At 56.5% G+C, this 26,284-nt stretch overlaps 3 protein-coding genes across 5 annotated transcripts; all 3 read right to left on the bottom strand.

Moving 5' to 3' along the window:
• Positions 1–17: 17 nt before the first annotated feature.
• CDC34 (cell division cycle 34, ubiquitin conjugating enzyme) lies at positions 18–9,515 on the bottom strand. 2 transcript variants are annotated; one of them, XM_037042271.1, is made up of 5 exons: positions 9,051–9,507; positions 5,706–5,792; positions 5,472–5,569; positions 4,425–4,559; positions 18–1,179 (listed from the first exon to the last, which is right to left on the bottom strand). In XM_037042271.1, exons 1-5 carry the CDS (start codon positions 9,225–9,227, stop codon positions 966–968), a joined length of 711 nt encoding a protein of 236 aa, XP_036898166.1. In that variant the 5' UTR covers positions 9,228–9,507; the 3' UTR covers positions 18–965. The 2 variants fall into 2 exon arrangements, with proteins under 2 accessions (XP_036898166.1, XP_036898167.1); XM_037042272.1 differs by lacking the exon at positions 5,706–5,792 and having other exon boundaries at positions 9,051–9,515.
• Positions 9,516–11,850: 2,335 nt separating this feature from the next.
• TPGS1 (tubulin polyglutamylase complex subunit 1) lies at positions 11,851–19,043 on the bottom strand. Its single transcript, XM_037042270.1, has 2 exons — positions 18,670–19,043; positions 11,851–12,673 (listed from the first exon to the last, which is right to left on the bottom strand). Exons 1-2 carry the CDS (start codon positions 19,041–19,043, stop codon positions 12,136–12,138), a joined length of 912 nt encoding a protein of 303 aa, XP_036898165.1. The 3' UTR covers positions 11,851–12,135.
• Positions 19,044–20,077: 1,034 nt separating this feature from the next.
• On the bottom strand, positions 20,078–25,252 carry MADCAM1 (mucosal vascular addressin cell adhesion molecule 1). 2 transcript variants are annotated; one of them, XM_037042269.1, is made up of 6 exons: positions 25,147–25,252; positions 24,634–24,852; positions 23,918–23,968; positions 23,147–23,464; positions 21,384–21,758; positions 20,078–20,401 (listed from the first exon to the last, which is right to left on the bottom strand). In XM_037042269.1, the coding sequence occupies exons 1-6, from the start codon at positions 25,205–25,207 to the stop codon at positions 20,292–20,294; spliced, it is 1,134 nt and encodes a 377-aa protein (XP_036898164.1). In that variant the 5' UTR covers positions 25,208–25,252; the 3' UTR covers positions 20,078–20,291. The 2 variants fall into 2 exon arrangements, with proteins under 2 accessions (XP_036898164.1, XP_036898163.1); XM_037042268.1 differs by lacking the exons at positions 24,634–24,852; positions 25,147–25,252 and adding an exon at positions 24,482–24,582 and having other exon boundaries at positions 23,918–24,187.
• Positions 25,253–26,284: the final 1,032 nt, after the last annotated feature.

Below are 26,284 nucleotides of genomic sequence, written 5' to 3'. Positions count from 1 at the left end.
GCCAGAAATTAAGACAATTAGGTGAAACCTTCCATTTTAATGTAGGAAAATCATTCATGTTAAAAAAACAAAATTTGTGAGGCCACCTGTGACAGCTGTACTGTGGCACCTAGGCTGTTGTGCATTTGTGGAGCGGGAAGCAGACGAGGTGTCCGGGCTCCGGCTGGTCTCTGAGGTGTACCTGTCCCCCACCTGCATGGGGTCATATAGGCGCCAGCCTCCTTGACCAATCAGGTCAGGGCTCACTCGGACTTTTGTCCTGATGACGCTATCCAGCTCTGAATCCAGCTTGTGCCAGGCTTTCCAGCTACACGGAAATAGTCAGAGGCCTAAATGTTGCAGCAACTGCAAGCAACAGCATGGGGCCACCTGGGAGCCGCAGGTCGTCTCCAGCCTAGGGCTCAGGACTCAGGCCCACAACCACAGCCTCACGAGAACACCCCTGGCTGCTGGGCCTGCTTTCGGGCCCCACACATTCAGCTGCTGCAGGGACCAGGCCTGGCCACTGCACCCCCATAGTCCTTGGGGGAGGTCAAAGAGAGGTTGGTTCTCTGGCTTCTTATAAAGTCATTTTATTTAGAATCCAAACAAACCAAAGCAGAGAGAAGAGGTGGCCACAAGTTCATCCATCCACTCATGAGCTGGGAACCCCAAGTCTCTGGCTCCAGCCAGCGGGGTAGCAGCCAGGACTGGGGTCTGGGCCCCTCAGGCCACCTTTGCCCCCAGGCCTGCCTGCAGGTGCCCAGCACTAGTGAGGCCCTGGGGACACGATATGCTGGCCCCTCCTCTCTGAAGCAGAGGAAAACCCAGAACAACCACAGGAAAGGAAAGTGAGACCAAGGAGACAACGCAAGAGCGGAGCCACCTCCCTGAGGTAGTCTCGGCGTCAGGAGGTGCCCGAGAGCCCACACAGTCTGGGCCTGGTGAGGTAAAATCTGTACGTTTATTCGGCGAAGGACTCGGTGTCATGACTCCTCATTGCCAGAGTCGTCTTCGTCGTCCCCGAAGCAGCTGTCGGCCTCAGCCTCAGCCTCGGCATCCTCGTAATAGTAATCATAGAAGAGGTCTGAGCCCTCGTCCGGCGCAGGGGCCTTGGTCTTCACACAGTACTCGGCCAGCGTGGTGGGCACCTTTACGCCATCCCGCTCTGCATCCACCTTGGTCCCTAGGACCTGCTTTCTGGAGGAGAAACAGGCAGGGAGTCAGGTGAGTTATGGCCTCGTCGGAACCCACAGCCAGGAGCCTCTAGAGGGAAGGAGGTGACCTAGCTTAGTGTGGTGGGCATTTGCACACTAGGCCGTAGGGAGGGCCCGACTGAGGCCACGCCAGGGACCAGGGCTCCAGAAGATCATTACACTAGGTCAGAGCGCTGCCAGCAAGCTGTATACTTAACCCTCCTGAGAAAATGCCAAGGGGGGTTAGTTCAGGATCGGAGGACTCTGACCAGCTGAGGAGTGGGAGGCAGGCACAGGGGGAAAAGGGGATGGTGGGGACAGCATTCTGGAAGAGCGAGAGGGGGTACAATGGGCTCGCCCAAGGGAAGGCGAGCTCAGCACCGCACTGTTCACGAGGCAGCAGGTGAGGTTAGGAAAATGCTTCTGTTGACAGTCAATGGGAGGACAAGTGAGGTGACAGAGGGTGGTGACACCCCATGGGCTGCATACCTGGTCATCTGATGCCCTAGCCCCACCACCAGGTATGTCTGAAACTGGAACCTCGAGGGACCAACCTGCACATGCTAAAACCTCTTAAGCCCACCAGGCACTCTGCCTTGTCACCGACAGAATGTGTGGGAACACAGATGGGGGTGAGCAAACAGGCAGACGGCAGCCGTCACAGCTCCCCACGTGGACACATGTGAGCTGGCCCGCAGGGAGTCTGGAGGGACAAAAATAGTCTGGATTTTTATTTCAGCACCACGTGGAAGGTGGTGAAGAAGAACTGGCAGAGGAGTGGGCCACGTGGGCAGGATACTCTGGAGGTGTCACCCAGCTCTCAACCTGCGACCCTGAGACCTGTGCACAATTGAAAGGCTGGCAGAGCAGGAGGTGTCTGCCAAGCACCCCCTGGGATGGCTGCTGGTGGACTAGCATGGTGACACTCATCACAGCTCTGCAAATGAAACACTGACTGCCCAGCATCAGGGACAGCTGTCCTGGGACAACAAGGGGACACAGAGAAGAAGGGCACACCCTGTATGCTCAGAGGTCCTCTGAGGACTGTGTGTGCATGTCAAAGTTGTTTAGAGAACTCTTACATAAAGCACCACAGAACAAGCAGCAAAAACAGCCCAGACCTAGGTAAGGAAGCCAGCTCAATCTAGTCAGGGAGAAGCAAGCGCAAGTAAAGAGAGAGGAAACCGGCAGAAGACCCAACACTGCGAGGTCCCCGATGCCCCAAACAAACACCTGTCTCTGTGTGTGCATGCACGTCTGCTCACACATGCATACGCCCCTGTGTAAGATGGGGGACTAGTCAAACTGCAGGGGGAGGTGAAACAGAACCAAGGGCTATTTAGAGACAGGGGAGAGCTGGTTTATTAGGAAGAAACAAAGCAGGCTACAACATGGAAGCACAGGGGCAGCCTCCAAGGTCAGGAACTAGGAAGCTACAGAAGGCTGTTTCCTACTTTCTAGGTAAGAGCAGTGGCTGATGGGGTGTCATGGGCAGGAAAGGACAGCAGAGTAGGAGAGAAGTTGGGGGGGCGGAGCTGGATCTGTGCCTTGGTGAGGAGGCGGTCACGCTAACCGTCAAAACTCACCAAACTGAGCCCAAAAGGATGAGCTTTATGGTAGGTTAATGCCGCAGTAAATCTGACTAAAAAGCCAGTTACAAAGTGGCATATGTAGTGTGGTCCATTTTTGGATAAGCATCTGAAGGACACACCTAAACATTGACCATTAGGTATTAGAATCATGGGGTTTTTTTTTGTTTGTACATTAATGTTCTTGCCTTATTCCGCAGCCTTATTAGCATGAACTGCACCATGTAAAGTATGCCTTGTGAAAGCACCCCACAAATGAGCTCACAAATGTACCCATCACCACCAGAGGCCCCCGGACCTCTTCAATTCCACATCCCTGAGGGCTACAGACACACTTCCTATGCCACCTGTCTGGGAGCATGCCATCAACTCCCACGTTCACCTGGCTTCCCTCCCGAAACTTAATGCCTGGATACGCGTCTACCTGGCTGGTGGAGAGGCCAGGGCTTGCTCACCCTTCACCTGAGGATGTACATTTGGGGTGTTTGTTTTTGGCAAACTGATGCTGTTTTGAGTAGTTGCATGGATGCTGGTACGTACCTGTATCTCTTGGGTAAATACTTAGGCCTGGGATGGCTGGGTCATTAGGCAGGGGTGTATCTAACTTATTTACTTTCCTAATTAAAAGATAAACTACAAACTGAAAAGGTTATTTGAAAAACAAGCCTAATAAAGGGCTGTTTGTCCTGAAACAAGTCAGTAAACCCCATGATGAAAAGCGACAATGGACAATAGACAGAGTAGCTCATAGAATTTGGTAAACAGAACAAGGCAGAAGCAGTGGGTCACGCAGCCTGGAGAGAAAGCTGGTGGCTTGCACACCCAGGGTATCACACAGGTCCTGTCCCCAAAGCGGAACCTACGCTGCTGAGGATCCACTCCGCAAAGGCTGTGGGGTGCTCACCAGCTCATTCTTGAGAGGAAAGCACTGGGAACTGAGAGGAGGACAGGCTAGTTCTGGCAAATCCTTAAGTTATATGCTGTGCTTATAACCAGGCAAAAAATTATTTTTTGGAAAGAATGCTACTTTCTAAATATGCTGACACCTTAATAGTTTTCCCGCCTTTAGATAATGATTCAAGTTTCGAAGTTACAAACTTAAGGGAGGCTTACAGCAACAAATCATTAAATGGAAAAATAAAACGTTACACAACGCTTTACACACAGTCTCGGTATGTGATAAATGAACCCATGAAAAACTGCAGTGGAAGGATGTGTGTGCACCCAGATGTGGGTCGTGGGCACCTAAAAGTGGACAGGCAAACCACACCATTTGCTGGACACACTTACTCGGGCCAAATGAACAGGAGAACCCCCATCCTCAGATGCGCTGCCTGGGAGAGAGGCGAGCAAGGGGCAAAGGAAGATCAGAAGGACTTCTTTCTGGAGCTTGCGTTAGACACCTGAGTGTCCATTTCTGTGACACACTACCGTGTCCCTATGTGGAACACACTCACACCCCAACACGCACCTGTATACCCAAGTGGGTACACGTGCATGTGATAAGTCTGTGGACTACACCAAATACACAGACTTCAGACTAGTATGACAGATAGTTCAAGAAAAACAACCAATTTTCTCTAAAAGAAGTTTCCCCATTAGTGACTCCTGCTTGTGGGTAGACATAAGAAGCGAAGCTGATCTGGGAGCCCTTCCTCACCGGATGATGTCTGTGTACTCCCGGTCCTTGCCTTTGCTCTCTTTCCATTTTCTGTACATCACAGAGGCGTCCACATTGGCTGGGGAGAAGGTGTTAGGCTCGTTGAGGAGGGAGATGACACTCAGGAGGATGGTCCTGGGGGAGGGAGCGTAGAGTCACTGGGTGGAGGGCGTGGAGTTTATTCACTGGCTGCACCACCCACCCTGGAAGCCGGGTTCGATGCTGCAGCAGGAACCACAGGCTAAACATGGCCCCCTAGCAGCTCCGATTTATGGGAAGATGCACCCAGCATTGCAGCCTTTTATGCCTGAGAGTCAATGGGGGAGCTCTGGGGTACACCCTGAAGCCAATTCGCATCCAGAGACCCCCTGGCACAACCCCCACCCCCCCAAGAGCCATGTCTGTCTGGACTTCACACTGGCCTGCCTACCTACTGGCCTCCTCCTGCCCTTTGCCACATGCCCACCTCCCTGGACAAGACATGTGTGGGCATCAAAGCCCCAGACCACCTTCCCCACCTGAAACATGCCTCTCCCATGCCCTAGTGCCCTGCCTGGCAAGTGGGTTTCTCTGCGCTACCATCTCTTATTGTGGCCCGGACTAAGGATATGCAGGCAAGGAGGCAGGGTGCCTGGCCCTGGGACTTGGGTACTCAGAGGAGGGGGGAGGGGGGCATGGCTCACTCATAGTGAGGAGTTCACCCCTGAGGATGGAGGTGGCTAGGCTCAGCAGAGGCTGAGGAAGGAGGGAAGACCTCAGGTGAAGGCAGAGAGGAGTCCCTGTGGGCAAAAGATATGGACATAGGATACCCACTGGATGGGGCAATGCACATCAGGAAATGGGGGGAGAGACCAGCAGAGATGGCCCAGGGCCCCCGAGGCCTTACCACCCTGGTGGAAGACCAGTTTTAATAGATGCCACAGTGCTGCAAGGACCTATGGCCCTGAGGACAACACAGGTGTGTCTCCCCGTGTCTGTGTTCCTAGGGCTAAAACAAGGAGGTCAGGAACGCCAGGGGTGGGGTACCTACCTGCTGACTAGCCTCACCTGACGTTCTGGGTGGGGTTCCACCGCTCCGAGGGCAGCTCACCACTCTGGGGGTCGTCGACAGGGGGGTGGAGAATGGAGATACACACATCACCTGTCTGCGGGGATGGGAAGGAAAGGGGTCAGTGCCCTTATGGGAAGATGCACCAGCTCATCAGCCCAAACAATGCCCCTCCCTTGCCCACTCCCATTACAGAGAGATCAGGAGGGGTAGGATGGGAGAGGCAGGCTCACCTCATAGATGTTGGGGTGCCACATCTTGGTCAGGAACCGAAAGGCTGGTGGGGAGTAAGGGTAGTCGATAGGGAACTTGAGGCGTGCCTGAGGGTTGGGCAGAGAGCGAGAGGACTCAGCCAGGGCCAGCCCTGTTGTCCCCTCAGTGCTGTGTATGGGTTCAGACTGGACAGGACGAGCTGCCTCTTAGACTCTGCCCGTAAACGCACAAGGACATTGGCCTGGGTGGACACCCCCCACTCTAGGAGGGCTGCCCAGCACTTGCATGTGTGAGAGGACATGTACTTATATGTGTGTGAGTACACAAGGAACCCTGCATGCTGTCCACACCACTCACAGGCCGGGGGTCAGGCACATAACAGGCTACCTCAGGCTTTTTGGGGGGTCCCTGAGCTGACCCTGATCCCTACCCTGCTACTGAGGATTGTGGGCACCTGCCCAGGTCTGTGGTCCAGGCCTGCAGGAGGGTCAGGAGGCCGGGCCCTAGGGTCTGGTGGGCTCACACCAGCAAACACCTCCGAAGACCAGCAGGGGCCTGGGGCCTTCTGAGAACTGTGCGCCTGAAGCACAGTGCTGGACTCCCTGCCTCAGCTCCTGGTTGCAGGGAGCATTAAAACAGATATGTGTTTACTTGGCAATCCTTTCCCACACCTCCGGGGCCTGGGCCTGCGGAAGGAGATGAGTCAATGCTGTGTGAGCTCTGACTCGTGTGTGGGCTCTCTGCTTGCAGGTGTCCATCTTGGGGAATCAGAAAGGCGGGCAAGGAAGGTCACAAGGTAGGTAGTGGAGGGCCACCTGACTGGGTGACAAGAGCTACACAGTCTCAGTTGATAAGGAAGCCTCATCTGTTTGCTGATGCCCCAAATCCCAGGCTTTGGGACATTTGGCCTGGGATCCTGGCAGTGCCTCAGGCTCTCAGGGGCGAGCGAGCGGTAGGCTGAGGGCCACAGCAGGGCACCTCTGCTGGGAAGGGGCCACTCAGGGCATTTGGGTCAAGTTTCTCTGTTCTTGGGTGAATGGTGAGGGCACTGGCCATGGCCTCAGAACAAGTCTGGAGCCTGGATCTCACCACCTGCCCTGCGGTCCCCCAACCCCAGCAATGGGCTTCTAAATGACAATCCTGAGAAAGGCCGAGGCCTCCACAGCAGGGAGTGGGAGAGGCCTCCCTGCACCAAGCACCCACCAATCCCCATCTCACCTCTTGTTTATCTCCAGGGGTGTCCAACCTTTTAGCGACCCTGGGCCACATATTAAATACACTGCAACACGTAATCACCAAAAAATCTCCTAACGTTTTAAGTAAATTTACAACTTTGTGTTGGGCCGAATTCATAGCCATCCTGGGCTGCATGTGGCCTGCCCACGGACTGTAGGTTGGACGCCCCTGGAAACCAAATCTCCAAGAAAAGCACCTTGCTCAAGAGCACACAGCAAGTGAGATGTGGAGGGGGCCACAGAACCTGGTTTCTCTGGCACCCCCGCAGCACAGTGCACTGCCCAGGGGCCTGTCCCGGGTCAAGAGCTCCCGTAAGGCTCCTGAAGAGAATGAGCGCTGTGTTGGACCTTGAGGGATGCGCTGCAGGAAACCATTGGGCAATGAAGGTGGCCCAAAGGCACTTCCCACCACTGCATTTCCACATCTCCTTCCTAAGGTTTCCCCCACTCCCCTCCTAACCACACTGGACCTGAATGGGAGGGTCGGGTGGGTGGCAGAACTGTTTCTTCAGGACAGATACTATGGTGCCCATGGCAGATGTGATCCAAGTCTGGCAGCACCCCTTCCCCAATCTGTACTTTTCTAGAAAAATGGGATTATGCTCACAACAGCCTGGGAGGTTCTACCCACAATCCTTTGCAACTACTTAGTTGGTAACAACTAGACACCTACATCCTTTCCTTCCAGTCCTGCAGTTTTGTTTAGGGTCCTGGCCTGACTTCATCTAAGGGTGGGACTTAGTTATCCTAGTTCTGAGAGAGCCTTATCTTCATAAGCCAGGTGATCCCAAAGAAGATAAAAAGGCTGATCAACCCCAAATCCATACCCTGGTTCAAAATGTGGAACTCAGCCCAGGGCTCTTCACACTCCTTTTCCCATCCCACCACCCCCATCAAGGAATCTCCCCATTTCCCCTTCCCCTACCAGCAGACCAGGGTGCTCCCTCATAGACAACTGAGCAGGTGAGGCCAAAATATTAGTCAAAAGTGCTAACAGAGGTATCTGTCTGGGCAGCACTGCCCCTCCCCCTTAGCCTGGCCTAGCTGTGGTTTCTGCTCCCCACCCAGGCCTCCCAGCCAGGCAAAACCTGGCAGGTCAGAGCCAGGATCTTGGCAGGCTGTGATGGGGCGTGTTCCTATTCTGAGGGCTCATTTCACACCTCTCCCACATGGAGACCCCTTGCCTCATCTCTCTGGCTCAAAAAGTCAAGTTCTGAGATCTGAAAGGGGTCCTTCCAAGGCCACGGTCTAGACTGAGATCATGAGGTTGAGAAAGCTGCCTGGTTTTTGGCCTGAGTTCTTTGTCACACCAGTCCCAGAGAAGGCACTAACCTTTCTTTCCTGACCCCAACAACAAAAGGGAACTGCTTGAAATCAAACCACCACAGAGTGCAGAAAAAATGGCCTACAGTGTAAGATTCTGGCCATTTGCTCAGTGGAATCTGAGAAAGGCCAGCTGGGGTTTAGGCCAGGGTCTGGATGATGGTAGGAGGTAGAGGCCTGGGTCCATAGGGTCGCCTCTGCATTGTGGCTCGCTAGGACAAGGTAAACGATGAGAGTGACGGCCCCACTTCAACCTTCCCAAGAGAACAAGTTACGTAAAGCTCTGGATAAAGCTGAGAGGGCTTGGCCCGCTGCTATCGGCAAGTGTGGCTGCTTTCCAACCAGGCCCTGGCTGCCAAGGCCCCATCCAGGCCTTTGTTAGAATCTGAGCAAGTGGCAGAGCCAGACTCCCACCCCCACCCCGCTGGCTTCCCTCCCTCTCTCCCTCCCCTAGGCCGGTGCGCCCCACAATAGTGCTGGCTGGTTCTGGGGAGGCCTCTTTGTCTCCTCAGGGCAGGGGGCTGGGAAGGGAGCTGAAGGCTGGGTCGGCTAGGCGGGGCGGAGGGAGGGGGCACCAGGGCTAAGCCCTTCCAGGACTTAGGTAAGCAATACACCTAAACAAAACAGGGAGTGTCTTGGGCCTCCTCTCTGGGGGGCCTGAATCTTAGAGGAAGCAAGGAGGTACTCGGGGACTCCTGAGGCCCTAGAAGGGGTGACAGAAGAACCCCATGAGTGACAGCGGTGGGCCTGGGCAGAGGGAGTGGGGGACCACTCCCCCGAGGCGTCCTAACTGGACTGCGGGCTCACCTTAAAGTAACCGCCCTCGTAGTAGGTGTTGGGGGGCCCGAAAATGGCTACCTCCCAGTTGTACAGATCGCCCTCGTCCACCAGAGTCACCCGGAAGCCCTCCACTGGTTCCTCCTGCAGCCCCTTGAGCTCGAGCAACAGCGCCTTCTGCGAGCTGGGAACCAGGGGCCGGGCCATGGCGGCGGCGGCGGCGGAGGGGCCTGGGATCGGGGGCGCGCTGGGTCGCGAGGCCGCCGCAGGGGCGCGGGACGGGCCGGGCCGCGCACCGGCCTGGGGGGCGCCGCTGGGGCTGCCGCCGCCTTCCTCCTCCTCTACGCCGCCGCCGCCGCTGGCTGGAGTGCCTGAGCGCTCCACTCGCTCTGGCGCCGCCGCCCGACCGGCGCTCCCTTCTGCCGGGTCCACGCGCCCCGCCCCGCGCTGCGCCTACTCGCTACTGCCGGGCCCCGACCGCGCCTGCGCCCCGCGGCCAGGCCCCCGACCACACCTGCGCCCTCACTCGCGGGACACGCTGGGAAATGGAGTTCCCCCCTCCCTCGGGCCGCCGGGTGCGCGTCGAACGCGACAGCCGGGAGGGAGGGGGCCAAACGCCCAGGCGCCTTGGTGCTTCTGACCTCCAGGGAGGCCCTAACAGCGGCCCGCTGGGACTGGCACCCCGGACGCCTGTGTGCGGGGAGGCGGGCGAGACTGGGCTGCGCAGCCGCAGCCCGGACGGCCGGGCTTTTGGGGTCTTTTTTGTGACGTCCGTGGGGCTGGGCGGGGCAGGGGCGGGAATTGGGAGCTGGGCCGGGGCAGGGCGGGGCAGGATCCCTCGGTGGTGGAAGGTTGGGGAAGCGACCCGCCCTGATTATGTTTCCTCATCAGTGGATGGACTGGCGGATTCCCTTACCAATTCGCTGAGGGCGACCAGAAAGGGCACTGGGCCAATTGTGAGGTGGGAGGGCAGGTGGGAGCCAGCGCTGGAGCCCGCACACCCAGTCCTAAACGGGCCGTGTCTCATTTTCCCGTCCGTGGGGCTGAGGCTAGGGCCCAGCTCCCGGCAGGTGCGAGGGCCCCACACAGGCAGTGTGTATGTGACGGAGGAGGCCTGAGCAGGGCTTTGGCCACTACTCAGATCGACAAACTGGAATCAGAAGAGATGGACAAGCCGCTGCTCCACCAGGAAACTGGGGAAGCAATCGGTGCACTCGTGTTCAGCACTCATTCAGCACCCATCCTGGGTGAATCCCCAGACGATCCCTGACCCTGGCTGGACCCTATTATCAGGCTGACCTTTGACCCCACCCAAGTTCTGACCCAGGGCTTCACCCTGATCTGCCTGAGCTCTGACCTAGTTGAGTCCTCAGGTCCAGACACCCACACAGCACTGGCCAGGACACTTGATCAGCACAGTGAGGTGTGGTCCCCTGGTATCAATCCCACCACCTCCACAGGGTGACAGCTCCCTGTGAGGGTGACCTGTTGTTGTGGCCCAGGCTTCCAGCTCTGCCTGTCTTGCTGGCANGACCCAGGGCTTCACCCTGATCTGCCTGAGCTCTGACCTAGTTGAGTCCTCAGGTCCAGACACCCACACAGCACTGGCCAGGACACTTGATCAGCACAGTGAGGTGTGGTCCCCTGGTATCAATCCCACCACCTCCACAGGGTGACAGCTCCCTGTGAGGGTGACCTGTTGTGGCCCAGGCTTCCAGCTCTGCCTGTCTTGCTGGCAGGTGTTCTGGGTAGCCAACACCTGCAACACCTCAGGCTGGACTGAGGTGACTCCCTGCCTGCGATGTCCCAGCACCTGGCACCTTGCTGACAGGCAGGTAAACCTGTCTGGGGAAAGGAAAATAACATGTCAACCATGGGGTTAGATGGAGGAGTCAGAGCCCTGGCACAGCAGCAGCTCAAATGGCTACCCAGTGCTGGACCTTGGCTTTCTCAGCCATAAAGCTCTAGGCTTCATCTCTCAGGCCTTCTGCCCTGCACCCTGAGGACCTAGAGTGGGCCCCCTCATCTGTCAAATAGGCTGTTACCTTTGTTGCATGGTCAGGGTGTTCTGACCCTCATTGTCTGCCTATAAAACCAATGGCATAGCATTGGCATGTGGCAGCTCATCAATAAATATTTTTGCAGAGAGGTTTCCCAAGGTCTCTCCCTATGTACACTTCATGTCCCTAGGGAGTACCGGAAATGTAAAGGAAGGCACCAGGTTTTTGCCCCCCTCTCTCTTGGGAGTGGTCCCACATGGGGCCTCGTCCCTCAGGAAAGTATTCCTCAAGCTCTGAAACCTGTGATGGTAGATGTCTAGGGTTTCTGCCTGCCTGTTTTCTGGCCACACCACCTAGTTTTCCTGTGGGGTTTCCTCATCTGTCAAAGGTAGTGACTTACCTTATAGAGCCATGGTGAGAGTCAAACAGGACATCGCAGGGCTTGAACACGTTAGCAGTTTCTGTCATCACTGCCATTAGGATCTGCCACTGACCTCTTCATCTCACAGCTGGTGACTGAGGCCCAGGGAGGAACTGCTTGGGTGGGGCATATGTAGAGAGCAGGGCTGGGGACCAGGTCTCTGTCTTCCAGAGCAGTTTGCCATGAGGGCCCATAGACCTGGGGTAGAGCCTCCTGGGTCCAGGGTTCCTTACCAGATGCCCCTTTGCCCTCTGCTTCCATAAAGCTGTGTCCAGGGGCACCTGGCATTCCCGTGGCAAATCTGGCCTCTGGGCAGTAGTGGGCCTGTTGGGGGTGGCTGACGTGCATGGGAGTGGAGAGCGTTTCTCGGCACGGGGCTGGGGAGTGGGGAGCGCACACACACATCAGGTCTGCCTGGGACACAGACTTTATTACTGCTGAGAGGAGGCTTTGCAGATGTGTGGGGAAGGGTGTCCACTTCCAGGGGCTCTCGGCCTCCCCTCTGAAGGGGGCTGGAGTATCATTCCAGGTCTGAATCTGGGTGAGGGCTCCGCACACCACCCCTGCATGCAGTAACACCAGTCCTGGTTCCAGACCCATGTTCCTCTCAGGAGCAGGTAAGCTAGGCCTGAAAGCATCCCCAGCTGTCTGGGTGGAGGAGACAGGTGAGGTGGGTGGGGTAGGCGGGGCACATTCAGCCCACTGGCTTGACCTTGGCAATGAAGAGGGCAGCAGCCTTCTCCAGAAACTCCTCCCGGGTCATAGGGGAGCTAGGCCGCTGAGCCACCAGAGCACGGTCCATGGCCAGCGCCAGGTTGTCAGGCCCCAGGAGTGAGCCAGCCTCCAGGTAGTGGGCAGGAGCAGTAGCACTGTTGCTGGCCTGCAGGGCCCCCTCCAGGGTATCCAGCACGGCCTGGCCCATGCGACGGTCAGCAACAGCCAGGGTTGGGTCCTCCAGAAGCTGGTAGAGGGCACTGGCTCGTGCCACAAACTCCAGGAGTACAAAGCAGGTGAGCATGCCTGTGCGGAAGACATCCAGGGGTACGGCCTCGTGGTCCCGGCACTGGATCTTGCGCAGCAGGGGTGCCACCACCTCCTCCGGGGCTTCCCCATCTCGGCAGATGCGCTTGAGCAGCTCACTGTAGGTACGCCCATCCAGCCCTGGCTTCTTCTTGCGCCCACTGGCGCTCAGGCACTCGTAGGCCACACCGACATTGTTGTTGAAGGCGGTCCTGCAGGCAGACAGGGGTGTTGGGCTAGCCCAGCAGACCCCTCAGCCCCCATGCCCACCTGCCTAGCCCTAGTCTCCTGTCCCCTTACTCTTCCTCCCACAAGCCAGGCTGGGTCCAGCCTCAGGGCTTTTGCACAGGCTGTGACCTCCTCCTGGTGTATCCTTCCCCCAGCTCTCCCCATGGCTCCCTGAGTCACTTTTCTGGTGGTGCCCTCCCCTCCTTAACCCTTTCCTCCTGTTTTTCTTTGCAGCAGTTACCACCATTAGATTCACTACATAGTGTGCTTATGAGTTTCTGTATTTACCCTCCAAATGTCCAGGAGTCCACACCAGGGTGTATCTGTTGGTCACTGTACAGCCCCAGTGCCTGGCCCACAGCAGCTGCTCAATAAATGTCTGTTGAATCAGCAGATGGGCATCTGCCCCACGGGACCCTGCAACCGCCTCCTGATGAAGGCATTTACACACACAAGGTGGTCACTCTTGGACAACACTGTGCCTATCCACTTAACATGGGTTAGCTTACTCCATTCCCCCAGCAAACTACAGCCATGGGTCAAATCCAACCCACTGCCTGTTTCTGTAAATAAAGTTTTATTGGCACACAGCTAAGTCAATCCACGGACATGTTTGTGGCAGTTTTCTTGATGCAATAGCAGAGTCCAACAGTTACAGCACATACTGGCCTGCAAGACTCACAGTACTTGCTACCTTTACAGAAGCCTGTCAAGTCTGCTGTCAGCTGTGACATGGGGGCTATGAGGTGGGTATGGTTCCCCACCCCATGAGGGACCTGAGGTCCTACCATGTGCCCTGGCCATGCTGCGAGCTTTCTGAGCAGAGTAGGGGAGCCCTGGTTAAGTGTGTGGGCTATCATGTGAGCCTGGGTGGCTAGTCACCTCCCCTGATGTCTCCCTCTCCTTGTCAGATTGACGGCCCAGCACCTGGCCTGTGGCCCAGTGCTTAGGGGAGCTGGTGGTTTACTAGTTCTGCAGTCATGACCAGGAAGTGAAGTTCAGAGCAGGCTGAGGGTCAGGTCAAGGATCCCAGGGAGTAAAGAGCTGAGCCCGTGCCTCATCTCCACCCTTTGTGGGGGCTCAGCTCCATGGTAAGGGAAGGCCACACTTATCTCATGTGTGACCTGGGCACACCACTTCACCTTTCTGTGGGTCAGTGTGCAGTAGATGCCTAGTAAATACTGGCCAGTATGCAGTGGGAGCCCAGTAAATGGTGGGCAGTGTGCAGCAGGTGGCCATAACCTTGGACACTGGTCATCTCTGCTACCTAGTGCAAGGCCATGGACGGATGTGCTGACCCGGTGAGCTATGTGGGTTAAAGCACCAATACAGACGGAGCTGAGGCCCAGAGGCGACGGGGCAGTGTCCTGGGAGGTTGCTCTCCCAGCCAGCATCTGGTTTGCATCCATCTGGCTATAATCTCTTTCTTCCCATCTTGGGACCTCTGCGGAGTGAGACCATGCAGGGAAGCATGGAGGGTGGTGCCAGACGCAGCCTCATGATCCAAAACATTTGTTCTGATGGCTACTACTGTTTCCACATAACAGCCCTTTGTAGGAGATTTTACTAACTCCTTTCCCCAGAAGAAGGAAGTCAAGGAAACCCAGTGTCACTGTGGTGGTTGTGAGGGCCCGTGTCAGTTACCCACTGCTGCGTAACAATCTACCCTCAAACTCAGTGGTCTAAAATAGCAGTAATAGTTAATAATGTTGAGGTTTCTGTGTGACAGGAACTCCGGGGCAGCTTAGCAGGGGCTTCTGATCTATTCTCTTGTGAGGCCGAGGTTAGGGTGTGAGCTGTGGCCGGGGTCTTCTGAAGGCCCGGCGGGGGCAGTGTTTCACATGCTGGCTCCAATCGGAGGCCTGGGCTCCTGGCCTTGGGCATCCCCACACACATCCCTAGGGGATGGTTTAAGCACCTCTTCCCATGGTGGCTGTTCCCCCAGAGAGTGTGCTCCGAAGAAAAAGGCACTGTCACATCCACGACACCTAGTGTTGACACAGGCTGGCCCTGTGGATGTGGAAGACAAGTGCATGCAAGTGCAAATACCAAGAGATGAGCCTCAGGGACGACCTGAAGGTCTCCACCGTGCTGTGCAACTCTCTCCGCCCTGTGACTGAGCAGCGACTTGCCTCGGCCCCTGAAAGGTGAGTGTGAGTGAAGTGTGGGCCAGCCACTGCGTCCCCCACAGTCCACTCACCATTGCCACAATGTGTAAGCTCACAGCAGCCTCGTGGCATGAGACAACACAACCTTTGCTGTGTTGAGGCCACCGAGGTTTCAGGGGTGTTTGTTCCTTTGGTGGAACAAAAAGATAGCCCACGATCCACCCAACTGTGGCCCCTGAAGCCTCTCTTCCAGGAACCTGGTCAGCCCACAAGGGGTGCTTGCTGGATCCCCGGTGTTCACTGAGCACCTTCTATGTGCATGCCTGTGCCCTGGCCCCAACTTAGACCTGTGCCAGAGCCCCAGCCACTGCCTCTCACCTTCCTCATCTGGAGGACAAGGGTTGCAGTCCCTGTGCCTTGGGAGTCTCATGAGGACAGAGGGTAGATTTTGTGCCAAGTGCTCAAGACTATGCCAGCACATGGGAGCGGCCCATGCATGCATGCCATTCGCTATAACTTGGGCTGCATTTCAGCTGGGTTGTCAGGACACTGTTTATCTTCGACTCATAAGGGGGTAACTACAGCCCAGCCTGTGAAATCAGAGCTGACAAGGATTGGGCAGGAAGCCAAGAGGAAAGCACCACCCAATCTCTAGGCCAAGGCCTCCTAACAGGCCCTCTGGGTGCTCCCCTGGTGGTTCCCAGCCATCTCCTGAATCACGGGGAGTGGAGGCAAGAAAGCAGCCTGCTTTGGACTTGGTGGTCTGGGCTCTATCTTGGCTCCACGGTGGGACGCTGGGCCTCAGTTCCTTATCTGTGAATTGGGACTGGGCACTTCCTCCATTCCTGTCAGCAGTTTGCAAATATGTGAGCATTTGTTAAAACAAAGGAAGAACATGGGACGTCTCCAGAAAGAGCCACAGAGATTTGTTCTTTAGACCAGGGCTTCTCATCATGGGTGACTCTGCTCACAGGGCCCACTTGGGTATTATCTAGGGACACCTGTAGTTGTCACACTGAGGGCATTCCAGGCATGGAGGGGATGCAGGCCAGGGATGATGCTCAGGACAGTGCCCAGGACATCCCCCAGAGGTGATGTGAGCTGAGAGCCTTGGCCTAGTCCTGCTGGTGCCTTTCAAGTGCCTTCCCAGGTCACAGGGACCTGCAGGGGATGGCACTCTTGCTGTTACTATTAGCAATGTGGTAGCTTAGAAGGAGGCCTTGCAGCTTCACGTGGAGCCTGGGTCTGACTCTGGCTCTGTCTCTTTGTGGCCATGCAGCCTTCACACGTCCAGATGACGCCCAGGGTCTTAAGGCCAGCGGGGCCAGGGTCGAGAAGAGGATGATGGAATGCAGCTGCAGCTATTACCACTCCTGCAGGCCAGCAATTGACTTCTCAAGACACTGGCAGAAGGGGTTTAAGTTGACTTCTCCCCAAATCTTTCGTGATAGCATGCTCAAAAACAGCCCTCCGATGACCTGGTCAACCTTGCAGCATCAGACGAAGCTATTCAACCTTGAAGCACCTGTCTCCCACACCTGGGACTTGCCTGGCCAGGTTTCTGCTCCTGACCCGTCAGGCATGGTTAAGGGCCTCTTGCCTTTACCACTAGCTTGTCTCTGGGGAGATGCATCTGCCACCAGCACTCACGGCGCAATCCCAACTGCCTACAGCAACAGCCCCAATGTCCCTGCAGTGCAGTAGCTCGTGTCCCCACAAAATGCATGTCCATCTGGAATCTGTGAGTGTGACCTTATTTGGAAATAGAACCTTTGATGTGTAGTTAGTTCAGGATCTGGAGATAGGATGAGGTGGCTCTAAATCCAATGCCAAATGTTCTTAGAAGAGATGGGAGAAAGGAGAGACACAGAGGAGACGCCCCGTGATAATGATGAGGCAGAGGCTGAAGTGATGCTTCCACAAGCCCGGAGCTGCCCAGGAGTGGGAAAGAGCAGGAAGAACCCTCCCTTAGAACCTCCACAGGGAGCTCAGCTCAGCCCTGCAGTTCCTTGATTTCAGACTCCTGGCCTCCAGAACTGCGGGAGAGTATTTTTTCTGTTGTTTTCAGCCACTAAGTTTGTGGTAATTTGTTGGAGCAGTCACAAGAAACTAATTTAGTTTCCTGTTGACCCTAAATCCGACTTCTCAGCCCTCATCCACTGGGCTATTGGACATTAGGCTGCCACCAGCCCACAAGATGCCTTTGTATGAATTAGGGAAAAACTCTGCAAAAAGCCTTCATACAAATGTTCTCATCTGTGAGGTCTATGGGGCAAGTGGCTTGTGCATTGCTTGACCTGAACAATTGTGGCCCTGCCAATCACCACTTTTCCTCTTTCAAAGGGGTCCTGGGATACCACTACCTTCTAGTTCCCTCCTTCACATCTGGCCTTTGCATGTTTTTTTTTTTTGGTGGTGGTGGAGGGGGTTCCGAGGCTGCAGCTACTAGAGCTGGGGCCTGGGCTCTTCTCAGGCCTTCACAACCCCTCCCCCTCTTGTCCCAGTGACACAGCTCAGTTGCAGACCTGCCTGCAAGGTTCTCCCAGCTCCTGACTTAAAGTCCCCAAAGGACTCTGGGAACTTCCTCCAAACCAGTGCCCTTCCATCTAAGTAGGCAGCCCCATGGGCTCACCTGGGACTGTCCTGCACACTCCTTTTCCATCCGGGCTCTAGCAAACTCATCAGCTTGGCCTTCACAGCATGTCTCGAGCCCACATATGTCCCACCAACCTGTTCCTCTTCCCAGGTCCCTGTCTCAGAGGTAGCTCCAGCCCCTAGACACTCCACTGCTCCCTTGTCTGGCTGTCATCTTGTTTCTTTCCTTCTGTGGTGGAGATGTGACTGTTCTGCTCAGATGCCCGCTATCCATACATACCCCTGGGCTTCCCCAGGTGCTTCCCCAGCATCTCAGTGCTTTCCTCCTCGTGGCCTGCACCTGTGACTCTCTTGGGACTTCTGCCCGGAAGCACCTGGGAGTACCCCAGGAATCAGACGGAAACATTCCCTTGTTTGGCTTCTGCCCCCTTCTGAGGCCTCGTGGGAACACCCCTTACAAAATCACCCCTACATGAATGCTTGCCTTAGGCTCTGTTTCTGGGGATGCCCCTAGCCAAGACCCGGCCCATTCACATCCAGTCACTGACTTCGTCTGGTTGATATTGCTTCTCTCCAATCCACCTAATGCAGACGGTGCATACAACACATATTCCTCGCCCACCTTCCATGGGCTCACAACTGTGAGGAAGGAAAGATGCCTGGGGAGTGGGCGGGCGCCATCCCCTCCACCCCACCATGCTTCAGCTGTGAGAAGGCTGTGCACCCCACAGTGCCAGTGCGCCTGAGGCACCACCTCCTTCTGTGCATCACAAGGGGTTCTTCCTGGACACCCCTCCTGCACACTGGGAGCCTCCCCTCCAGGACAGGGGCTTTGGGGTTGCTCCAAGGGTTGAGACAGGGTTGCTCTCTGTCTCCACAGCCCAGCCCTATAAAATACTCATTTTCTGGCAGAATGGACAGGGATGCTATACTTGTAACGAGCTAGCTAGGAGGGACAAAGCTCACAGGGCTTGCTCTGCGACATTGGGCTAAGTCCTCTCCGGAATCCATGGTTTTCAAAAAGGTACCGCAAAAGACGAAGCCAGCAGCAGCTACGGACGCCGGCACATGGCCGTCATGCAAACTGCTAGGCAACGCTGGGGACCTCCAGGCAATCGCGGTCCGGGCCCATCGCGCGCTAGAGGCACTGGGGACTATAGTTCCCAGCATGCCACGCGCTCAAGCGCCAGGCCCGGGGCAAGGAGACGCGCAGAGCACTCTGGGAACTGAAGTCCGGTTGGGGCCCCTACCCGCCCAGGCCCGGCCCAGTCCCGCACCTCTGGGAGTGGTGAGCCAAGCGAAGGTGCCACAGCGCACGGCCCAGGCGCTGCTGCTGCAGCAGGAGCTGGCCCGGGGGTTCCCCGGCGCCGCCGTTTGCAGGCGTACTCAGGCCCATGTTCTCGAAGTAGTGCGCCAGGAAGGAGATCGGCTCCTCGGGCCGTGCCTCTAGTACCTTCAGCAGGGCTGCGCGCAGCATCTTTGTCACGCCGACCTGCTGCAGGAAGTCCTCTTCGCTCTCGGCCGTTGCTGCTGCCCGGGACATCGACGGCCGGCCGCTGTCTGTGAGACCGGCCGCGGGGGTTATGGCTGGCCGCCGCTTCTCCACTGCCGCCATCTTCGCTGAGGGCAGCGGGACCGGAAGCCTCGCCATATTCCACAGTGCGCTGGCGCCTCCTGGCGGTCATTTTGGTTAAGGGCAGAAGACCCCGGATTCCCCTGGGAGACGGGAGAATGACTACTACAGGCCACCCTTTCCCATAGGTTCTAATTGACATTCTTCCTCCAGTGTTTTCTTTACGTATACTGCTTAGGTCCAGAACCTGAACTTTGCCAGGCTCCAACATGGCTCTCAAGGAGGGGCTTGGTTTCTGGCATGAAGCTGGATTGCTTGCCATCTTGGTAGTGGTCTAGTCCTTTCTTAGCGTGGTTCCCTAGCAACCAGTCTCCTCGGTTACCAGAGAAGCTGTACTGCGCTGGAAAGGGAGATGGATCTACTCAGATTGGAGAATTGATCTCTGCTCTGTCCCATTTTTCTGAGTTTCATCTTTGAAACTTTGGGTTCAGCCTGGCGTTTACCGGCTGTTGCTCTGATCTCAGTTCTTGCTCTGAGTTTATAGCTCATTTCGTGGGGACCCGCCCCTCAACCCGGCCCCAGCCACCCACCAGGCTGCGTTAGAGTCTGCTCTGGCCTCCCACGGTCCCTAAGTCACTGTGCGTGTTCCAGGAATTAGTAGACCACTCAAGGCCTCGGGCTCCCTGTCCTAAGCTGTTACCTTTCCTCACCACCGGATGGGTCTTTCTCACACTGCATCCTCGAGCGTTTTCAGCTCTTCCGAGAGCCCACAGGCTCTGCTGACCTCATTTCTAGTCTCTGTTTCCCCCCTCTCTCTCCTCCTTAGCTCCCTTAATAAGCCGCCTCTCTACTGTGTCTTTGCCCACAGTGCCCCGCAAATACATTCGCTACTTCTTTTGATGACTCCTTAGTTATTCCTGAAGCTACAGGGTCCCTGCACCCAGGGAAAGGCACAGCATTTGTATTTTCCCTCCCCAGGCAGAGCGCACACCCCTCCAACCCAGGGCCGGGGGGGTGGGGTGGGCTGGGGTGTCTGTCCATCCTGTCTCCCCAAGGAGTCGCCCCTGGGCAGAGGAATCCAGAGTCCTTGTGCCACAACGGAAGCCACTGAGGTCAGACCAGATGCTCTTTATTCTCCCGTTGGGGAGCGGCTCCCCAGGGGTCCCGCGAAGGTGAAACCCAGCCTGGTGGGGAGCCTGGATGTGCCAGTCATCAGGGCGAAGAACCCTTAGCCCTCGTGCTGTCCAGAACCCTGCAAACGTCCTCCAGTCACAACTGAGTTGAAGGAAAGGCAGGCCACTTCAGAGGCACTGGTGAGCCTGGCGGTCAGGTGGCCAGCTGGCAGTGTTTCCACAGGCGATAGGCGAGGAACGCCAGGAGCAGCAGCCCTAGCACCAAGCTGCCGACCCACAGGGCTTCGGACGTGTGTGAGGAGCCTGGAGAGAGAAGTGGTGGGAGCCTGAACACTCTTGGCAGGTTGTGGGGAGAAGCTCAGTGGAGCTTCCAAATTTACCAAGTTCCCTAGAATTTAACAAAGGTCTTAATGGTTTAGAACAGCCATTTTCAGCCTTTCTCATCTCCCAGCACACATAAACTAATTACTACAACTCTGCAGCACACCAAAAGTATATATTTTTTGCCAATCTGAAAAATTGGTGTGATTTGATTAACTCACAGCAGATGATTATTGCTCTGTTGGCTGTTGTAATTTTTTAATTTGACAATCTAAGGAAAAAAAGGTTGGCACCCCTGATTAAATAGGTATTGCATGTGTTAAAAATTCTTGCAGTGTACTGGTTGAAAATGTCTGGCTTAGAATGTCTTTTGAAATGTACGAAAACCACTGGAATATGCAAAGGACTTTGGAGTCAATCTTTTGAAAGGGATGTGGGGCCTTATTTTTAGTAAGATGTGGGCTGTTCAGGGAGGCGGCCACTTGGACGTCTGTGCTTGACATGTGGCTCATCTGGGCGGAGAAGTGCTTGCATCGGTGTAAAATACACATCACAGACACATGCAATATATCATTCATACCGTCTTAAAGATTACATGTCAAAATGATGATATTTAAGATATATTGGGTTAAATAAAATGTATTATCTAATTTATTTTTACTTTTCCCCCCTGAATGTGGCTAGAAAATCTGAAATGAAATAAGTGACTGTCTTCCGTGTTTACCCCACAGGCTGTTGTAGTCTGTAAAGTTCAGAGTTTACAAACTGCTGTGAAATCTACATAGTCCCTGAAATTGATAGTGATTGCGATGCCAGGCAACTGTAATCTTATCGTGTCGGTGAAGCCTCCTGGACAGTTGGGAAAAGTGAGGCTGGGCAGGGGCACCTCCTTGTCTAAGGTCTTTATGCAAGGCTTCCTCCCTCCTAGCCTCCCCTAGTGCCCTCCCCAGTCCCCCAAACTCACAGATTTCTGGGAGCAGGTACAGACTGGCCATTTGGCCCCCTGGGTCCAGGCGACATTGGAACCAGCCCTCGGGGTGGCATTCAGCCCACAGCACTCTCAGCCAAGCCTGGCCTCCAGCTCCCCACCTCTTATAAGCTTCGAGATCGCCGGGTGCCTGGGTCCAACACACAGTTGTGCCAGGGCCACAGGCTGCTTCGCACAGCAGCTCCAAACCCCCTGATACTGGCGACTGGTGGATCTCAGGGCGGCAAGGCCTGGTGGAGCTGTTTCCAGGCTTGGGGTCAGGACTCCAGGGGCTGCGGGTAGAGTCCTGCTCCAGGGTGGCCTCCAGGGAGGTTGTGATGGGGGGCTCCTGGGAGGTCAGGATGTGCAGAACTGGAAAAGAGGGCAGCCATTTATCTCCCTGCTGCATCAGCCCCCTTTCTTGCCTGTCTAGCTGGACCACAGAGTTGGCCCAGTACTGCTCCAAGCCCTGACCTGGGCCACTTGGGTGAAATGCAGTGTATCCCAGGGGGCAGGAGTTAGGTTGGTCTGTTGTGCTCCACCCACCGCCCCGCCCCCTTCCAGGGAACTTTTGAATTTCTTTGTCTCAGTTTTCCCAGCTGTAAAGGAGGTGAGAGCCCTTACCTAGGCCCATACATGCGCCCAGGTCAGTGAGTGCTGGGTTTCACTATTATGGGATTGGGAGGTGCAGAGAGGGGAGGATGCATCTTACACAAATTGAGCACCTACTGTGTGCCACAGGCTCATGTTAAATATTATCATTCAGCAATTATTTATTGCCACCTGCTATGTGCTGGGCACCATGATAACAGTTACTCATTTATTTAGAGTGTATCTACTCACACTGACCATGCCCCGGCACTGGCTTAGCCACTGGGAGGACAGCTGTGAGCAAGACGCACATTTCCATCTTGGTGAGGCCAAGAGCAGGGGAGACAGTTAATGAAAAAAGATAAAGAGACATACAAGATGTCAGATGTTGATAAAAGGTGTCAAGAAACACTCAACAGGAGAGAAAGAGCTCATGTGTGCCTGTGTGAGGGGTGGGGGAGGTCAGGGGAAGCCTCACTGGGCAGGTGACCTGAGGGAGGTGAGTGAGGGAGTCATAGAGAGAGCTGGGGGGAATGCATTCCCAGTGGAGGGCACAGCACATACAAAGGCCTTGAGGCTGGACCGGGCCTATTAGAAGAACAGTGAGGAGGCCTGTGTGCCTGGAGCAGAGTAAGTGAGGGGGGACATGGGAGGGAGGAGGTGAGGGCAGGGATGTGACTGATAAGTTGTGCAGGGCCTTCGGGGCCTCTGGGAGGACTTGGGTTTTTATTTGGGTGGAGGTGGGAGCCCTGGAAAGCTGTGAACAGAAGAGGGGTGAGCCCTGACTCAGATGCTCACAGGCGCCCTCTGGTGGCTGCTGTGCAGAGGACAGACTGGAAGGGTGAGGGTGGGAGCCAGGAACCAAGGAGGGGGTGGGAAGGGCTGGTAGGTACCCATGGGACCTGGCACAAGTAAAGTGCTCAGTAAATCTGTCCACTAAACAAATGATTAAGAAGTATCACTCTGGCTGCCACCAGAGGACAGACTACAGATGGAATGCAATTTTCCCACCTGCCAGTAGATGCACTCAGCAAATGAGGGGGCAGAACCAGGATTCCAGGGGAGCTTCTAAACATCCATCATCAAGGCTCACAGGAGCTGGGTGGCATGACTTCTCCCACTTCCAGGGGACACTAAGGTGCAGGGCAGTCAGGACCCTGCAGACTCACCTGGAATGGGCTGGTTGTGGCTCTGCTCCAAGCCGGGCAGCCTCATGGTCGCCTGGCAGTGGAGGGCAGGTGGGGCAGGTGTCCACAGAGGGGGCAGCAGCCAGCGCTCTGTCACTCGGAACAGCGAGTCCTCGCCCTCCTCGGGCTCCTCCTCCTCTTCCCGGCCCAGGGCCTGCACCCCCTTCAGTTCCTGGTCTCCCAGGAGCAGGGACAAGGAGAGGGCTTCGGGGTTGGTGATGTTGTGGGCCGTGCAGGCCAACTCCTGGTGCCGCCCAGTCACCAGGGCCACTGGGAAAACCGTCAGCTGGTTCGGGAAGGCTGTGTAGGGAAGGGTGGAGGAGGGCAGGCTGAACGGAGCGGATCAAAGCTGGGCCCTGAGGAGGGGGCTTGGGGGTGAGGCCAAGTGGGGAGTGGGGAGTGGGGAGTGCGGGTGCACAGGGCCAGGAAGACCCAGTGGTCACATCCTGTGTGGCTAGAATATAAGGTGCTGAAAAGGGGTCAAAAGCAGGAAGGGCAGGGGCGTCAGATACGGGAGGTTTGGGGGTGGATTGGGGGGAGGGAGTGAAGACTGAGAAGCCTGGAGATAGGGAATGTGGAGAGGATGGAATGGATTGGAGTGACTCAGGAGCTTCAAAGCAGGCTTTGAGCTGAGGTAGGGCAGGCAATCCAGGAGGGCTCTCAGGAAGAGATGGAATAGGGATAGAGCCAAAGCAGGGCTGCTGGGTGGGCCCGGCTTGTGCAAAGGTGGAAAGAGGAGGGGTGGGGGCTTACCGAACACCAGGAGTTTCACGGTCTTCTGGAAGGTGCTATTCCCGCAGGAACCCACACACACGCGGGTCCCCGCAGCAGAGAGAGAAGCGTTGTGCACGGATAGGACGCTGCTGTTGGGGCCCGACTGTACTGCTCCCAGACTGGTGTCCAGGCCCCGCCACTGCACCGAGGCGGCCCTTGCCGCGCAGGTGAGGCGACAGGTGAGTTGCGTCGATTCGCCCAGGGCCAGCGCCACCACCGGCTGGCGGGGCTCCACCTCCAGGGACCCACCTGAGGGCAGACGGCGCTCTTAGCCCCGTCCCCTTCCCAACCCGCGCCCTCAGCCTCAGACCCCTGCCTTGAGCTTCCTCTCTGCCAGAACCCCCAAACCACTCAGCCCCGTCTCCTCCACAGGGCACCCTCATGTGAAGCCCATTACCCTCCCTGAACTTCTCCCACCTCCCCTCGCCGAACTGCCTCCACATCCGACCCTTCTCTTTCCTAAGACCCCCTTTCTCAGAGCACCCTTTTTAATCTAAGCCCCCTCCTCTTCCGAACCCCTCCACATTGGCTCCCTCCTTTTACCCTGCTCACTGCGGCTTTGCTGGAGGAGCCCCATGAAAAGAGGAAGCAGCAAGGCTTCCATGCTGGGTCCCCTGCTCTGTCCACGGCCCTGCAGGGAAGTGGCTTAAATAGTGGTGCCTCTGGCTCCTTCCCGNTGCTATTCCCGCAGGAACCCACACACACGCGGGTCCCCGCAGCAGAGAGAGAAGCGTTGTGCACGGATAGGACGCTGCTGTTGGGGCCCGACTGTACTGCTCCCAGACTGGTGTCCAGGCCCCGCCACTGCACCGAGGCGGCCCTTGCCGCGCAGGTGAGGCGACAGGTGAGTTGCGTCGATTCGCCCAGGGCCAGCGCCACCACCGGCTGGCGGGGCTCCACCTCCAGGGACCCACCTGAGGGCAGACGGCGCTCTTAGCCCCGTCCCCTTCCCAACCCGCGCCCTCAGCCTCAGACCCCTGCCTTGAGCTTCCTCTCTGCCAGAACCCCCAAACCACTCAGCCCCGTCTCCTCCACAGGGCACCCTCGTGTGAAGCCCATTACCCTCCCTGAACTTCTCCCACCTCCCCTCGCCGAACCGCCTCCACATCCGACCCTTCTCTTTCCTAAGACCCCCTTTCTCAGAGCACCCTTTTTAATCTAAGCCCCCTCCTCTTCCGAACCCCTCCACATTGGCTCCCTCCTTTCACCCTGCTCACTGCGGCTTTGCTGGAGGAGCCCCATGAAAAGAGGAAGCAGCAAGGCTTCCATGCTGGGTCCCCTGCTCTGTCCACGGCCCTGCAGGGAAGTGGCTTAAATAGTGGTGCCTCTGGCTCCTTCCCGCCACCGCCAGGATTCTGCTTCTCCGCCCCCTCCTCCCCCTGTTCCTCGGGGGTTTCCCGGGGGGGGTTTCCCACCCTGACCCCCGACCCTGGAGGCGACAGAGAGGCAGGGACTGGGGGCCAGAGGTGGGAGGGCGGGGCCGAGGTCACAGTAGATGGAGCGGAAAAGTCTAGATAGATTCCGACCTAACTTCCAGAGACGGGAATATCAGAACATGGGGCCGGAGAGGGGTGACTGTCAGGTCAACTGAATGGAAAACCGAGAGTCCCTGCCACCCACCTGTGTGCTAAGTTGCCCAAACCTCTCCGCCTTCACTGCCCTGAGCACACGCACCAGTTGGAGAGCAGCCGCCTTCTGGGTCCCTCCTATGCGGTGCTGTGGGACCTCCTGGGGGACGATGGACTCTGGCGTTGGAACCTCCTGGGGCAGGGGGTCCTTCGAGAGGTGGTGGGGTCTCCTGGGGTCATGGAGCTGAGTCCCACCCTCGCCTGGGACACATCAGGACCTATTGCTGAGCATGTCTTCCCTCAGTCAAAGGGGCAGGCTGGTGGAAGCCTAGGGGGGCTGGCACAGGGGTGCCTCCACACTCTGTTCCAGAGATATTGGGGTCAGGGTTCCTCAGGAGAGGCCTGGGAAGGGAGCCTGGCCAGGCTCCCCACCACAGCAGTGGTCAGCCCTTCCTGAACACCTCACCTTCCCAACACCCGAATCCATCCTATGCTCTCTCGGAGCCCCCAGCCTGGTCCTGTTTCACTGTCTGCCCTTCCCAGCCACTCACCACTTGGCACCCAGAACGGTTTCCGAAACACCCTTCTAAACACACAGACATCCCAAGACTGCCTGTGGCATAAAGGAAAAACCCCAGCTCCTTGCTGGCCAGAGCCCTTCAGCATCCGGCAGCCTCAGGACCTTCGCACGGCTGTGTCCTCACCCTGTTCTATGTCCAAATATTATCTCCTCAGAGCCCTCCCCAACCACCTTCTCACAACCCCCACCTTTCACTTG

This window comes from Sturnira hondurensis, unplaced genomic scaffold (assembly GCF_014824575.4).
Source record: "Sturnira hondurensis isolate 20B ecotype Veracruz unplaced genomic scaffold, ASM1482457v3 Scaffold0003693, whole genome shotgun sequence".
NCBI lineage: Eukaryota > Metazoa > Chordata > Mammalia > Chiroptera > Phyllostomidae > Sturnira > Sturnira hondurensis.
The sequence above is the reverse complement of the archived record's forward strand: the minus strand, read 5'-3'. Positions and strand labels throughout refer to the sequence as shown.